This window comes from Hevea brasiliensis, unplaced genomic scaffold, assembly GCF_030052815.1.
Source record: "Hevea brasiliensis isolate MT/VB/25A 57/8 unplaced genomic scaffold, ASM3005281v1 Scaf89, whole genome shotgun sequence".
In the NCBI taxonomy this organism is placed as follows: Eukaryota; Viridiplantae; Streptophyta; class Magnoliopsida; order Malpighiales; family Euphorbiaceae; genus Hevea; species Hevea brasiliensis.
In genome coordinates this window covers 16237-33392 of record NW_026615309.1, presented here as the reverse complement: position 1 = coordinate 33392, position 17156 = coordinate 16237, and the positions used below count along the sequence as shown (strand labels likewise).

Genomic DNA, 17156 nt, shown 5'->3' with positions numbered 1-17156 from the left:
TTTATATATTTATTTAATTATTATTTTAATTATATATATTAATTAATTATTTATGAATCTCAATATAAATATTTTATATAAAAATTATAATGTCCGTTTTTATATAAGGTGAAGTTTATACGCTTGCGTTTTTTCACTAATTTAATTTATGTTTGATAAGTAATTTTTACCTGCCCCCAACTAATTCTGCATGGGCTCCTAAAGGGGAAGTAGTCTACTGGCCTTTTCTTTTTCTTTGCTCACGTGCTTTGCACATGATAATTTGTTTTTTTTCTAATGTGCAAAATTTTGTATTAAATAAAAAAAATAATTTTACATTTTTAATATTTTAATTAGCATTATTATATTTATATAGAAAATTAATTTGTGGCTGCTATATTAAAACTATAATAACCAAAAATATATATGTACTTCACATACATAAATATATGATAGACGCAAAAATATAAGACATACACACAACACGATATAAAGAAGAAAGAAAAAATAAATGTAAAATTTATATGGCTCAATTATAAAGTTTATTTTCACTGACAAGACACAAGCAAAAATTTCAATACGATGAAAGAATAAGTTACAATATTTCAAAACTTTTGAAATCTTAATTTAGTCCTGAGCTTATATGCTTGATGTCTTTGCTACCACCACATACTTTATAAAATATTTCATTCATGCTTTATGGGCTTAGTAATAATTAATTTGCACCCTATAAAAAATATCTAAAATACAAACCAAATCATAACAATTAAATTCTTTTAGATATTATATAATTCAATCAAATTATACATTTATCACATTTTTGTACTATTTCATTGATGATTGTGTATTTTTTTTAAACAAATTTTCAAAAATTTCAACATTCCCTCCTATATTTGTATGCCTTGAAAGTTTTCCATCAATGTTAAATATACTAATCTAGATTTTAGTGTACAGTACTTACTCTTATGATACTTAAATAAACACAAACACATGCATATATTAAAAATTGATACAACATAAATAATATTATGAATGCTCATTAATTAAAATTTATATTAAACTAGTTATTTGAAATATTAGAATATAAAGCAACAAATCATATTGTCTTATTAGTAGACAAAGTTAATATGCTTATTCTGCAAATTTATCAAATATAATGCTATTCAGTTTGCAAATCATCATGCCCAATCAAATATTTAGTTATAAATTGTGAAACCCACATTTTATTTTAAAACCTACCTCACTAATAATAAGATTAGAAACGTATTCTATATTTTCAAAATAGAAGTACTAACCAAAAAAAAAAAAAAATGTGCTAGCTAATCTTAGCTTAGTATATGGCCCATAACCTATGGGAGTTTATGATGCTCGCAGGGGTGCATAGGGAACGGGTAGAATTTTTACTGGTATTCGATCCGATTGAATTTTAATAAGATAAATTTTGATAGTATATAATTAGGTTTGAGACAGATTTATAGTTAAAAAATAATACCTGTGACAGGTTCAAATTTTACATGTTAGGTATCTATTAGCCAATCCCTTTTATATGTATACTTAATTAAATGTAAAATTTATATTTTTTTATAATAATATTTATCAATTTTTATATTTTTTATTTAAATAAAATAAAATTTAAATATTTTATGAAATTATTAAACTTTTAAAATATAAATTATTAATAAAAAATAATTTTTATATAGATTATTAATTAAAATATACAAAATTAAATAGGTTTGAGTATTTTTCAGATAATAATAATCGGGTTTGAGATGAGTTCAGGTAATTAAGAATAAATTTAATCGGGTTTGAGACGAATTTGGGTGTGGTGATTTTTGCCGGTTCTATCATTGCCATCTTTAAGCATGACGCTTAAAATTTCAAAAAGAAATGAGGTTATAATGGTCTTTGCAGTCCAATATTTTTTCTAAAAAATAAAATTAAATCCATTTTTCTTTCATTAAACGATAACTGGAAAATAAAATAAAGATTATAGCTTGAAATAAATAAAAGATTTCTTACCTAAATATGCCTTTGATATTGAGAGTTTTTTTAATCAGCCATATTCTAAAGCATAACAGTTAGAAATTCCAATTTAATTCTTAACTTTTTAGATAAAACAAATATATATTTTGATGTGTACTCTCACTATTTCTATTATTGTGACATTTCAATAAATTTCTAAGATTTTTTAATAACTTAATTTAGTGAATTTGTACAAATTTTAGACGTTTTTGACGTATAATTTTAAAGAAATTTGTCTCTATTTTATTTTTTTAATATCAAAATTTGTGTAATTAAAAAATAGTTTATAGTAAAAAATTTGAGCTAAAAACAAATTTATTAATATGAAAATTTAAAAATTTTTAATTTTTAAAATTTTTGAAAACATTAATTCAACATGTATTAAAGTAGTAATTTTTTTTAGTGATTCTGTGAAATCCAAAACTATAAAAACATAAATTTTATTTTAAAAAATTGAAATTTGTTACTAATCGAAAATATAATTATTGTTAATAAAAAATTCAAAGTATAATAGTATTGTTTAATATATACAAAAATAAAAATCTTTATTTATTTATTTAAATTTCAAATTTTATATTAAAAAAATATTAAAATTCGCATATTGAATGTTACTCTAAATCTTGTGCAACAAATTTCACATGCTTTTAGGCTTCAAAAGAAATTTTTTTATGATTTTATATGAAAGTTCATAATAAATAAAACGTATTTTAGAAAATTCTTTCCATTATTGATAAAATAACATTATTTTTCATACATAATTAGATTCTAATAATAATATATTTTATTTTATATTTCATACACATAACAACAAGGCTTAGTTGTTGTTGTTCATGTAATAATTATGTACAAAATTAATATCTTAAAATTTCAAAAATTCTAATCAATATGAGTTTGTATTTTATAGAAAGTAAATGTCATCAAGTTTGTTTTGAAGAAATTTAATTTCTAATTACATACGTATTCAATTATTAAATATTTCATGCAATATAATTGACTCTATACTCTGGAAATAAGCATCCTGTCAATTTAATTTATTTAGTTTAAAAAATTTCTAACACTGAACTAACCAAATCAAAATAATATAATTCAATTTAGTTGGTTTATTTGATTTTGGGAGTCTAATACATATATATATATATATATATATATATAGTGTTTAAAAGTGAAAACCAAAATGAACCCAAGTTACTAGAAAATGAATAAAATCAACTAAAATTGATTTCTTTGGTAATTCAATTTTAAATTGAATTTTACTCATCCCTAATGTTTACCTCTCTCTCTCTCTCAACTGATGGAATTGTTGTAGTCCATCTAAGAGAGTGAGAAGTAGTAAGCAAGGAAATGTAAAAAGTTTCAAATGAAGATAGAAAAACTCTGAAGCATGAAATGCACAATTTCTTTTGATTAATAAAGCCCTTGGATCCATAAAAAGGAAGAAAGAAGACATAGGTATCTTGATTATAGTTGAAACTTGAATGCTTAATTGCTTATGATCAAGGGAGTCAAAAGAATAACTTGGATTTTTATTTATTTATTTATTTATTTTGGATATGGCCTATGTTCTAACACGTGATACCGACTAAGTTAACTTTGATCTAGTTGGCAATAGCTTACTAAGTGTCCTACTTATACTCAATGCAATTTCTATTTAATGTCTATCTCTACAAGTTTGGTAAATGTCTTTTGGTGTTCTCACGTAATATTTGTATTGCAGAACATATGTTGTTTTATGCTAGTGAAAAATATCCAATGGAGGGTAGTTATTCGAAGTACATTTTGGAGGTACATTACTTATTCTCTAATAAGCTTTTTACTCTACACATTGTTGTGTTACATATGTATATGAAAATATAATTTTCTATTTGGTATCATAATCCCATAGTTGAGTTAAATTTAATTGTTCACATTGGGATTATAAGTATTTGATTATCCCTAAAAGAAGAAATAAGGCCCAAGGTACCTTGGTTGTTATTCCAACATCCAAAAATCATTCGCATAAAAATATGTAAGCCATGTTTGATATAAGGTGTTTGGCATGAAGCCATGTAAGAATTGTTCAAGTTAAAAGATCTTTAAGGGAGTGAGACAAAATAGAGGGATTTGTTGACTATAACTCTTATCTTGGCTTGCCTAGGGAAGAGTGGATATTTCAAAATGCAGTATACTTTTGGCTCTATATGTTTTTAGGTTTTTCTTTTTAAATTCTATTAAGGTTGGTCATGTTACTCCATCTGGAACTTATATTATTAAAATGAAGGGTCTTTACCGATTAAATATTCTTTCACAATGGTTTTAATGGAGCAACTAATGCCATTATTATTTGCATGTATATTAAGTGAACAAAGCCTTTGCATATCTTTTGATACTTCTTCATATTGATCCATATGAAATGGAAACATTTCATATTTTGTGATAGTGTTGTGTTTGAAGGTCAAGCAACATATGATATTTGTTCATATCTCACTAGTATTGTTAAGTAGAAGGTGATTTTGGGCTTAGGTTCTCTCTACCACTCTTTTTGTTTCTTATTTGATGATGTGTTACATGAAGAGATGCTTTATTACTATTGAGGAGGACAATTTTTCTTGTCTATCTTTTCACATCGAAGTCTTTATTCATGCTCCTTGTTGGAGAGTTGACATGGTTTTGTTTAATTTCCCATAGTGTTACGTCTCAAATTCGTATTTGCACTTAACTTCTTATTTTATAGGGAGATGTGTGGCACTCCTCTGAGAAGGGAGATATGAATAACCTCTAGTGTGATTCACACTTCCCCCAACTATTGTTGACACCAAGTCTTTACCTTAAAATGCTTAATTATCCTTGAAAGGAAAAGATAACCATGAATTGCTACCATTTTGTAACTTGATAAGATGCCCCGATAAGATTGCTTTTGTTAGCTAAACTATGCTCTTCATGTGTTTTTCTTGTTATGTAATAGAATGGAGGCCAGTACAATGCATGTACATCTTATGAGCACACCAACTACCATTTTGAAGTTAATAGTGATTGTTTTGAGGAGGCTTTAGACAGGTAAATCCTAGATGCTGCTTTTCCTTTTCTGCTAGATGGTAGCTTTTTTAAGTGTTCATCATAATGTTTATGAGCATGGCTTTTCACTTCTGATTACCATTCAGATTTGCACAATTCTTTCTTGGACCATTGTTGTCAGCTGATGCAACCATGAGGGAAATTAAAGCTGTTGATTCAGGTTAGTTGTTTTTAGGAGTGTACCCACCCTGTTTTCTTAAGTATCTCTTGTTTACTTTTTTAAATAATAAAGTTACTATTGGCAATTAATCTCTCTCTCTCCCTCTCATACAGAGAATGAGAAAAATTTATTGTCTGATGGTTGGAGAATGCCCCAGGTATCAACAAATTTTCTTACCACTTAGGCCATTTGTGATTGTGATGCCTCCATTAATAAAGTAAATGCCTTAAGATAGATGTAATGAATATAAGGATTTGGCCAAGAGGATTCACATGAACTAAATCTTATTCCCAAACTAGTTGGGTTCTGCTGTGTGGATCCATTTCCTACTAAATCTTTGTTTTTTCACATTGCAGGCCTAGAAAGTTGCTCTTATTATTATTTTGTATTCTTAAGGTAGTGCTGTCATTTAGATCTTATTTCAGTAATTTGTGAAAGTTATATCTACTGCTTTGGAGTCATCCTTTTACCATAAAGTCACTCGAGGATTCACATGAACTAAATCTTATTCCCAAAATAGTTGGGTTCTACTGTGTGGATCCATTTCCTATTAAATCTTTGTTTTTTCACATTGCAAGCCTAGAAAGTTGCTCTTATTATTATTATTTTGTATTCTTAAGGTAGTGCTGTCATTTAGATCTTATTTCAGTAATTTGTGAAAGTTATATCTACTACTTTGGAATCATCCTTTTACCAAAAAGTCACTCAATTTTTCAATTTGCAATATATCTGTTGCCCCATGAAGTGTGGAATAGAGACACTCAGGCTTAGACCAACCATTGCGAAAAGATTAAAACTAATCAATTTGATAGTTGGTCTTCCACCCTTATATACCCTTTTAACTTATTGTTTCTTTCCAATGTGGGACTTTTGACACTTACATTCCTTTCACATATATTTTAAAGTTTTAAAATTCTAATTTCAAAAGTTCTATTTCATCACAACTATCTTGGCAAATTAATTAAAATTTGTTCTACATCACTCAAGTAGTGCAAGAGGAGGTATTCCAACTCTTTCATTACTGGTATCAATTAGGTGCCTAAGTTTACTATATGCTTTTCTTCATAGGCATATCACGTGAGTGAAAAGGTAAAGTAGGATCAAAATTTAATATTTCGAACTATTACAATCTAGGACATAACTAGATTATTGATATATAGTTATATACTATATTCTTTTGTAAATGTGGAAATTTTGATGTCTGAAGAACTATGATGTTTATGAGAAGTATTTTTACTAGTTATCTCAAAAACACGCTGATTTTTCTGCTTGAAACTGTTCTATCATATGCAGCTTCAGAAACATCTCAGTGATGAAAAACACCCATATCATAAATTTGGTACAGGTCAGCAAATAACATATGTACTTTGCTTTAAAGCATTTTTATAAACGGCCTTTTATTTGTGTATGGTGTTTTGTAATTAGGCCTGCCTCTATCCTCAGTTCTGGATATCCCCATTTGTGAAATATAATGCTGATTCTTGCTTGATTTGCCTTTCACGCAAGATGAGTTTTTGCTTATTTGGAGAATGTTGCCCTAAATGTGCTAATAGTGCTTTACAATCAAAAAGATCTTATACTTTTACATTTATACAACCTTTGTGCTTTGATGATGAAAACCCTGCTTCTTTAGCGACAAACAACATTCCCATCTAAGGTACTTTCCATTTTGCTTCATCTCTCTTCCACCTATGCCACTACTCGAGGTTTTCTTTAATCATTGTTGCTTGAATTAGGTATTGAATAATCCCTTCTTGCTAATGGTGTTTCTTTTCAAACTTTGAAACTGATACATTATTGAAAAGAACAATTATAAAGGAGGCAAGGCGACAAATCACATTCCATTAGTTTTCCCTTCTTTTAAACCACTTGTAAAAAGGCATATGCTTTATTCATGTTTAGTGTCTTTCTATTTTTATTTCTCTATAGAAGGTTGTAGCCTTCATAGGCATATTTGATATTTATATTGAAATAAGGTCATGTTTGGTATGACGTAATCAAAGATATAATGTAATCGTGATTACATTATATATTTGATTACTTTGTTTAGCAACACAAAAAAAAAAAAGAAAAAAAATTAATGTAATAGAATAACAATTACCTAATATAATCAATTACACATTAAATAATGTAATCATTATTACATATAAAAATGAATATAAGCATAATTACTTATTTTTTATTTATTTATTATTTATTATCAACATTACCACCGCAACTATCCAGTTACCTTTGATACTACTACCACCACTTAACCACCACCACCACCTTACCACTATCATCACCACCTAACCACTGTCATTGCTACCACCAACATTATCACCCACAACCACTTTGTCACAGTTGGCCCTACCCCCACCACCATCTCCCTGTTACCACCATTACCACCGCCACCTAAACACCGTCATTGCTACCATCAGGATTACCACCACTACTTAGCTATTATTGTCACCACTTAGCTACTTGGTGGTGGTGGTGGTAGTGGTAGTAGTAATAATGAAAATATTAATAATTTGAAATTAAAATGATATTTAATAAAATATTATTATTAATTTGTTATATTTCATTGATATATATGTGTAATGGTCATTATATTACATTCTTGTTATTCCAAATAAAGTAATCTAATACTTAATACATTGCATTATATTACAAATTTGATTCCATTACATTATATTACGTTTTAACAAATGTAACCTAAGTGTTTGTAGTGTGAGAACCTGAAGTCCTACACCAATTTTGTGAAATAAGCTGAAATGAAGCTAAATTTCTTTAATCAATACCAAGTCTAATCTCATGATATACGCTGAAAAGTGCCCAGCCTTTTTCAATGCATAGGGAATTGGGAAACTTTGGAAGTTCAACCAAAAGCAAAGGGCTTGGATACAAGACATGAGCTTATCAAATTTTATGAAGAAAATTATTCTGCCAACCTCATGCATCTGGTGATATATGCAAAAGGTTAGTAAATAAGTCCACTTTATATTATTATGTTTGGCTTACTTTTATTCATGAAAATGTGATGTTGCTTTGTTTTGGAGATTTTTTAGAAAACCTTAATGCAATTCAAAGCATTGTTGAGCACAAATTTCAAGAAATTAGAAGCAATAATCGAGATTATATTTCTTTTCCTGGTCAACCATGCACATCTAAACACTTACAGGTATGCCTGGTACTAGTCTGTTTCCATGCTATGTAAGTAAACATTGTACAAGTCGGAAAGAGATGCATAAAATGAAATCTTTAGACCTTCAAGAGACTATTTTCTATTCATTCATTCAGTATTGCATTAATTTCAGATACTTGTTAAAGCTGTCCCAATAGAACAAGGTCACAAATTGAGAATTGTATGGCCTATAACTCCAAGTATTCTTCACTACAAGGAAGGACCATGCTACTATCTAAGTCATCTTATTGGCCATGAAGGAGAAGGATCTTTGTTTTCCATCTTGAAATCATTGGGTGGGTTTTACTTATCCTATCTATGCTTTAGACTATTAATTGTTTTTTTTTTTTTACTCGCCATCAAGCATAATAACTATATAGATAGTAAAGAACTAACCCAAACATGAAGCATAATTTTCATAAGCAATCTGGCATAACTTCATTTTTTTCAACAAATAAGCAAAGAAAAAAAAAGCCAAATAACTCACGCTTTGCAAAATATGGATGTAAATTGCTCTCATTTGCTTCAAGTAAACCTTCACTAATTGTTGATTTTAGCTCAAGAATTGAAAGATTTGTTAAAAGATAGAAAATTTTAGATGGAAGTTGAAAGAGTGAGAAATAGAAAAGGAAACTCCTAGAAACCAAAACCAAAAGGTTGAAATGAACTGCCTACCTTCCTTGAACTAGAAAAGAAATCCCATATGAGTAACGGCCATTATTGTTACTTAATAGTAAACTCAATAGTACATATTGGTCTTTACTATTAAGTAACAGGCATAATGGTCGTTGCTCATGCATTTTTTTTTTTTGCCCATATATAATAAGTATAATGGTAATGGGGGAATTCAAAATTTATAAATAACAATCATCACATTACGTGACAATCATTATTTAAAACCATGCTAAATATCCATAAAAATCAACTAGCGCATAACTTTTACTTTTCAAAAACACATACAAAAGGTTTTCCCTCATTTATTAAAGGTGCATCTAAGGCTCGAGCTGCGAGAGGTGAAGATGGCATCGCCTAAGGGAGGAAAAGGCGGGTTATCTCATTTGGGCACTGCCAAGCACAATGAGGTACGGCAAGGCACCAGGTGCACCTAGGCATGCTCGGGTGAGGCCAGCAAAGGCTTATAAAAGTGCTGCAAACCATGATTTTAAATAAAAATATAACCGTTGTTATTTAAAGGACTTTTAGCTTCCTGTTACTGTTATCACCATTATTTAATGAATTTTTAAAATTGTAATTGTAAAGGTTGTTATGGTCGTTGTTTAAAGATAATGGTCGTTATCCCGAGGCAAAGGTAGTTAAAGTGATCCAATCATTAAGTAACAATCATAACAGCCATTATTTTCTAGCTGAGAATCTATGGCTTTTTTTTTAATATCTTTCATGTGAAATTTAATGGAGGGAACCTTTTTTCTTTTTAGGTATAAAACTATCTTGGCCCATTCATTTTAGAGCCTCGTCATTTTCTCTCTAGGCAACTAAGTCATTTTCTCTCAATTTTCTTCACAAATAACTCAAGTGAAACTATTCATTTATTTACTAATTTTTGAGCTCAAAGCATAGATCATCAAATAGTCAAGGTAGTTTTTAAGTGAATGAGAGGAAATGGTGAGTTATTATTATTTTTTTCTAATTTTTAGTTATTTTTTCAATCATTTTCGTGTAAATACATAAATAATTAGAAAATAATATCAAAGAAAGTTCAAGAATTTAATAATATTTGTTAAGTGTAAATTTAGACTTTGGCAAGATAAATTTTAGGAAAATAAATAATCATAAAATTAACTCTTAAAATTAATTTTCATAAATTAAATAGTAACTTCCTAGATGTTCATTTTGGTGGTAATAAGATTAATTGTTTACTATCTACTTATTTATTTTGGTTTTAAACTAAAAAATACTAATGATATATAAGAATGGATTTAATGTCTTCATTTGATATTTTTATACTTATTATTTAGTTTATCTTAATTTTAATTATATTTATGAATATTTATTCGTTTTATGAACTTTACACATTTTTCAAAAAAATTTGTATAGCAATAGGTCGTTACTGTTATGTTACAGCCATTACAGATTCGTTTCAGTTACCCTCCACCATGACTGTGATTTAAAGCCATGGCGTATCCCTTTGTTTTTATACCCATTGCGTCATAGCTGAGAACTAGAGTAGCAGCCCCGACTAAATAGCTCTTTATCTAGAGACTAAGAGGGAAAAAAAAAAACAGAGATTGATAAAATGTTAAAAGAGAACTAGGTCTGTAATGAATACGCGTGTGTATAAATAGATAATAGGTATCAACAAGCTAGTTTGGAAGAAATTTCTAGAAATGTTTAATTTAAACTTTTGCCCTTGGGGTCTTCTTTTTTGTTGTGCACCGCGGAAGCATGTAAACTGCAAAGAAACAAAGCAAATATACAAAACACCAATATTTACGTGGTTCACCCTCTCAACATAGGGCTACATCCACGGGCATGTCATCTTCCACTATCAACAATAATAAATCATCATTACAAGCTCATAACTATACTACCCATCAACCCAATTATACCCAAGATAACCCATACTAAATCATCACTGTTCATAGCAAATACATTAGTTAGTCATCTCATCCTCCTGTAGACATAACCCAATATATTTACTATTACAATACTACACCACAAAGGGTATCTTCAACTATATGGCAAGAAATCTCTCACCAATGGACAAGAATCCTTTCTCTTGAATTCTATGTCCTTACTTCGCTTTAGGCTGAAGCCTCTCTTCACTGTAATGGGCAAAAGCCCCTCATCAATGGGCAGAGCCAAATTCACAACAATTGGCAAAACCCCTCTCTACAATGGGTGACAGCCTCACTCTATGAGCTGAAAGCCACTCTCTTCAATGGGTAAAAACCAAATGACCTTTTTCATCATTCTCCTATTTATAGTGTTAATTCCCTCAATCCTTATCTGATTAGGAGTCCTACTCAATTTAGGAATAACACTAAAATAAGAGTTTTACTCATTATAGGAAATATTCCTCCATCCTATTGAGGAATATTTCTCTCACTCAAATTAGGAAAAGATCTCTCTCCAAATCTCATTAGGATTTTAAGTCATAATTCTAACAATCTCTACCTTGACTCAAAATCCATCAACCATTGTATACCTCAAATTCTTGGGTGTCATCAAATCATCAAATCTCTATGCTTGAGCTTGAACCCTTCAAATCATCAATTCTTCAATCTTCATCTTGGGTGTAACTTGTTTCATTCTTCAACAAATCGTCACGTTATCAACCATCTTGATTTTGCACCAAGAGCTCCGCTTCAATTTCAACTCTCCACCATCACTATTATTGCATGTGCGATTTTCTACATGTCGCAACAGCTCCACCTTCAACCAAACTCACCAAGATCATCCCCATGCTCTGATATCAATTTGTTGTGCACTGCGGAAGCGTATAAACTATAAAAAAATAAAGCAAACACACAAAACACCAATATTTACGTGATTCACCCTCTCAACATAGGGCTACATCCACGGGCATGCCATCTTCCACTATCAATAATAATAAATCATCATTATAAACTCATAGCTATATTACCCATCAACTCAATTACACCCAAGATAACCCATACTACATCACTGCTCATAGTAAATACATTAGTTAGTTATCTCATCCTCCTCTAGACATAACCCAATATAATTACTATTACAATACTACACCACAAAGGGTGTCTTCAATTATATGGGCAAGAGCCCTCTCACCAATGAACATGAATCTCTTCCTCTTGAATTTTATGTCCTTACTCCACCTTAGGCCGAAGCCTCTCTTCACTACAATGGGCAAAAACCCCTCATCAATAGGCAGAGCCAAATTCACAGTAATTGGCAAAGTCCTCTCTACAATGGGTGATAGCCTCACTCTATAAGCTGAAAGCCACTCTCTTCAATGGGCAAAAATCAAATAATCTTTTCCATCATTCTCCTATTTATAGTGTTAATTCTCTCAATCTTTATCTGATTAGGAGTTCTACTCAGTTTAGGAATAACACTAAAATAAGAGTTCTACTCAGTATAGGAAATATTCCTCCATCCTATTGAGGAATATTTCTCCGACTCAAATTAAGAAAAGATCTCTCTCCAAATCCCATTAGGATTTTGAGTCATAATTCTAACACTTTTCTTCAAAGATCATCCTTAACCAATAGCCATTAAATATAAATCTGTATTTTTTTAAATATATTTTTAATATAAATGAGATAGCTTATTTAATAAAAATAAAATTGGCAACACAAATATATTTTTAATTTAAGTTAAATGCACAACTATATTACCAAAGTAATTCTTTTAATCAACAAATTGTATACTTTATGTAAATAAAATGAGAAAAAAAATGTTATTAACTTTTTCATTTTGATTTTTATTATTTAAGGAAAATAAATTACAATGAATACAATATAATTTCTTTTCAACAACTCCATTCCACTAGATTTATCAGGAAAATTAAGCCATTTCATTTATTCTTGTAAAATTTAAAATCAAATGAGTGGAAAATATATAAAATTTAAAATCAAGTCAAGCAGGGCATGCTATCTCTTATTATCATGTTTAGTTTTATGTTATTTAAAATTTGATGAAATATTCTCATTTATTTGATTTTTAATGATTTTTTTTTTCAATTTTGTACCTTGCCTTACTCAGATGTGCTCCTGGCACCTTGGCTCCAAGACCCTTGGCGCCTTGGTGTGCTTGGAACCTTTAATAAATAGGTGTTTACCAACAAAGTTTAAATCCTACTTCCACCACTAACTTTAGTAATGTGGCTATCACTTCACTTGCTACTATGAAATGAATGTTATCATTATTTAAATAGAAAACTAAATAAGTTAGGAGTGGACCTTGTTGGTTGAGAAAACAAAATGCATAGATTATGATGCGTTGATATTTGGAAAGACTTGCTTATAGTTAGATGAGGCACGGTGAAGTAACAAAATTTGCATAAGATGTTTTTGTTATATTCATGTCAATTGGTTTGCATGGATTATTGGCAATAGTAATCCTATTAGTTTTAGTTTCTTTTAATGAACCAAAAAATATTGCAGGATGGGCTATAAGTTTGTATGCAAATGAAGAGGGTTGGAATCGGGAGTTTTCTTTCTTCAAAGTGACAATTGATCTTACTGATGATGGTCATGGTTAGTTTTTTTTTTTTTTATCATTTCCTCTTTTAATTGTTTGATATGCTTGTAAGCCATAAATATATCTAGTATTGACTGTCACTATTCTTAGCTTTATCTTTTTTTTTTTTTTTTAAGTTGGACAAAATCCTTTGTGTTTGAAAATTGGGATTTATGTATTTCCTGGTCCAAATGTTGCATTTGTTTATGCAGAACACATGAAAGATGTTGTAGCTTTGTTGTTCAAATACATTCACCTTTTACAAGAATCTGGTGTTCGCAAATGGATATTCGATGAGGTATGGAACAAAATGCATAACAAGTGAAAATGCAAAGATTGATGCTCTTTACTGTTGTTGAATATTATGAAACATTTGCTTTTCATGGAATTGTTATGTACTTATTTGTTCTTCCATAAGCACTCTATATACACAGATGATCTTCAACATAAAGCATGAGCATTTAAATTTTTATTATTAATGTTATAAAATGTTATTGAGACTGTAAAGTTTGCTTACAATGAAGAGGGGAAAATGAGAAACTAGGACTTTTTTTTTTGCATGATTTAACACATAGTCTTTCTGGTTATTTGCATAAAATAATGTTTATTGCTAGGTTACGGTTTGATTTACAAATTATTAGCATTATATATATATATTGTTATGAAAATTGTTATGTACCTTGCATATTTGGTGAGAAATGTTACCTTTCCAATTTTTATTAATATTCTGAATAATTTTGTTGAATTGATGAAGCTTGCTAGTATTTGTGAGACAAATTTTCATTATCAAGACAAAATCTCTCCAATCTATTATGCAATTCAAATTGCATCAAATATGCAGGTATGTTGCTTAAGCATTTGTATACATATTTCATTTTTGGTGGAACAAAAAGCATGAACAATTTTCCATTTTGTTCAACCGGTTGATACATTTCTAAAAGCTTGTAAAAGTTTTGTAGTGAAGCTTGTATTCTACAAATATTGCTTTGTTAAAAAGAATGTAGGAAGAGAGAATCATTTACAATCAATCTTAGATGGACTTGTGTTTGCACCAAAAATAATTAGACTAGCTAATTAATTATTTTTTAGGCCTATAATTAATTAAATTAGTTTTTTATAAAATTAATTTAATTAATTTAGTTGTATTAATTTAATTATGAGGCTTGAAATAAGTATTATTAATTATTTTTGGGAGGTTATCAAATATTTATTAGGAGGATGTTAATTAACTTATGGGAAGTTATAACGAGTTACTGGAACGTGACGGAGTTTACCTACCAAAAAGGAGATTACTAAGCAGTTGACAGAGTAATGGATAGCAATTACGGGACATACAGCGTGAGAAGGTGCCGGTTCTAGATTCTTTCAAGGACAATCAGATACTACTATAAATATTCACGACAAGGTAATGGGAAAAGGTCCAACCAACCAATCAATCGAACAATAACAATAGACTCCAGCAATCTATCTATCTTCATTTTATCTGTCTTTTAATTTTTGAAGCCTTTCATTTTATTTCCAAACAATCTATACAATTTTCTTTTACTTTATTGTTTGATATGTGTGAGATTTAGCCAAAATTACATTCAGTTTAGTGAAATTCCTGCAACCATTTTGTAAAAGTCAGAAAGCGCACAATCGATACACTCAGTATCTAGCACGCTTGCACTTTCTCAAACTGTTGGCTAGCTAAATTGTTTTCTAAGGAAACAATTTTTGGCACGCCCAGTGGGACTAAGGTGTCATTTCAACATTCAAAACCATTGTTTTTTTAAGCAACATTATGCCTCCGAAAACCAAAAGCAAAGAAACCACTGGGTCTCAAGACACGGAGGGAAATCCTACTGCAGTTGGTCTAAACTTGCAGGTTCCAATCATGGTGGAATGGTATGAAAGGTGGCCATTGCAAGGAGAAGAAGTCTAGATTCCATATGCAATGGAGATTGTGCTTACTTTGTTTGCTAATCTAGTCTAGGAAGGGGGTGAAACAGTTAATAATGGTTTTGATATGGAAAAACTAATATCAACCATCACAAATGCTTTGATAAAAGGCATCAATTCATGAGTGGAGAAATCTCATCAATTAAGTGCACAACTTATTTTTGAGGAATATAACATCTCAATTTCTATGCTACTTCCTGATGACCAAACTTCTAGGACAGAGGAATTTCATTCGGCATCCAGGAGTGCTAGGAAATTCAGGGAGCAATCTTTACCACAAACTCCCTAGAATGGCATTGATGGAGGCTAAGTCTAAAATGAGGAAAGGTACTAGCCACCCCCTAGGATAAATGAGTCGATGGTTAGCCAATCCAGAGCATCAGTGCAGATCAGTTGCCTCAGTTGTAGAACTGGTGCTCTTACTCAGTTTCTCAGTAACATTAACCCTGTGATTCACTCGAGTATTTATGATGTAAAGGCAATTGTAGGTTCTCAAGCCGCTTTAATGCCTCAGTAGGTATAGACACCACAGATGGCTTTCTGCTAGGGGGCAACAGTCACAGAGAAACTAACATACTAAAGGTGTAGGTACTGCAAACAACTGCATTAGTACCCCAGATACTAGCACCTGTGGTCTAGGTTTCGACAATTCTAATCGCTCTGCTAATGAATATCGATGTGGTTAGGGATGCCATCTAGGAGCTAATATGCCTAGCCTTACACAAATTGGTCATCCTAAGTTTCACAAGCCTTATCCTGATGCTTTTGACAAGGAGAACCCATATCTAAAAGGTTACCGCAATGTCTTTTCAAGAGAGGATGGACAGTTAACTGTGGAGCACATTACAAGATTCACAATTCAATGTGGGGAATTGGCAAATTATGAGAATTTTCTCAGTCACAAACTGAGACTGTTTCCAAATTTACTTACCGAAGCTGCTTTCACTTGGTATTCAACTCTTTTGAGAAATTTTATTTTTTCTTAACATGAGATAGAAAGGATGTTCCATACTGAATTCTTCTGAGCTAAATCTAAGGTGTGTGTAGCCGAGCTTTCTAGAGTGACTCAAAGGAGTGAAGAATTAGCAGATGCCTTTATTGCTCAGTTCAAGAAAATGAGGAATAAGTGCAAAATGTTTCTTCTTGAAATAGAGTATGTCAAAATTGCCTGACAAGGGCTAGATATCAAGCTTCAGAAGAAGTTCCATGGAATAGAGTTTAGGGACTTCTATAACTGGCTGCTAAAGTTGTTGAATATGAAGAGTTATTGATAGATGAATTGCACTAGAGGAGGACGATGATGGGTACATATTATCAGGAGGTAAATAATCACGAACTTGCTATGACTAATCTAGTTACCCCTGGTACTTTTGTGTGTCCTATTTTAGGTACCCTAACTAAGATGACTCCTCCAAGGAAAACTCAGTTGACCTCAGTTACACCTCCTTAGTATGCCTTTGATACAGGTAAGATTGAGGAGATATTTGATTTTCTGCTGAAGGAGAAATTCATTAATCTCCCTACTAGTCACAAGCTTCCAATCAAGAAGGAGATGAAAGGGAGAGACTCTGCAAATACCATGATTCCTGGAATCATAACACCAATAGATACTAGGCCCTTAGTGTAGTGATCCAAGATCATATCAATAAGGGTGTC

The 17156-nt window shown here is 30.5% G+C and overlaps 1 protein-coding gene across 1 annotated transcript in view; it reads left to right on the top strand.

The window, feature by feature from the left end:
• Window positions 1-17156, top strand: part of LOC110660413 (insulin-degrading enzyme-like 1, peroxisomal) — a 32061-nt gene that overhangs the window by 611 nt on the left and 14294 nt on the right. The window contains exons 3-13 of the mRNA XM_058142899.1: window positions 3716-3783; window positions 4943-5034; window positions 5139-5212; window positions 5326-5369; window positions 6506-6557; window positions 8051-8173; window positions 8263-8375; window positions 8512-8674; window positions 13484-13576; window positions 13772-13857; window positions 14314-14400. Of these exons, the coding sequence (XP_057998882.1) occupies window positions 3716-3783; window positions 4943-5034; window positions 5139-5212; window positions 5326-5369; window positions 6506-6557; window positions 8051-8173; window positions 8263-8375; window positions 8512-8674; window positions 13484-13576; window positions 13772-13857; window positions 14314-14400 (995 nt within the window). The remainder of the gene's footprint in view (window positions 1-3715; window positions 3784-4942; window positions 5035-5138; window positions 5213-5325; window positions 5370-6505; window positions 6558-8050; window positions 8174-8262; window positions 8376-8511; window positions 8675-13483; window positions 13577-13771; window positions 13858-14313; window positions 14401-17156) is intronic.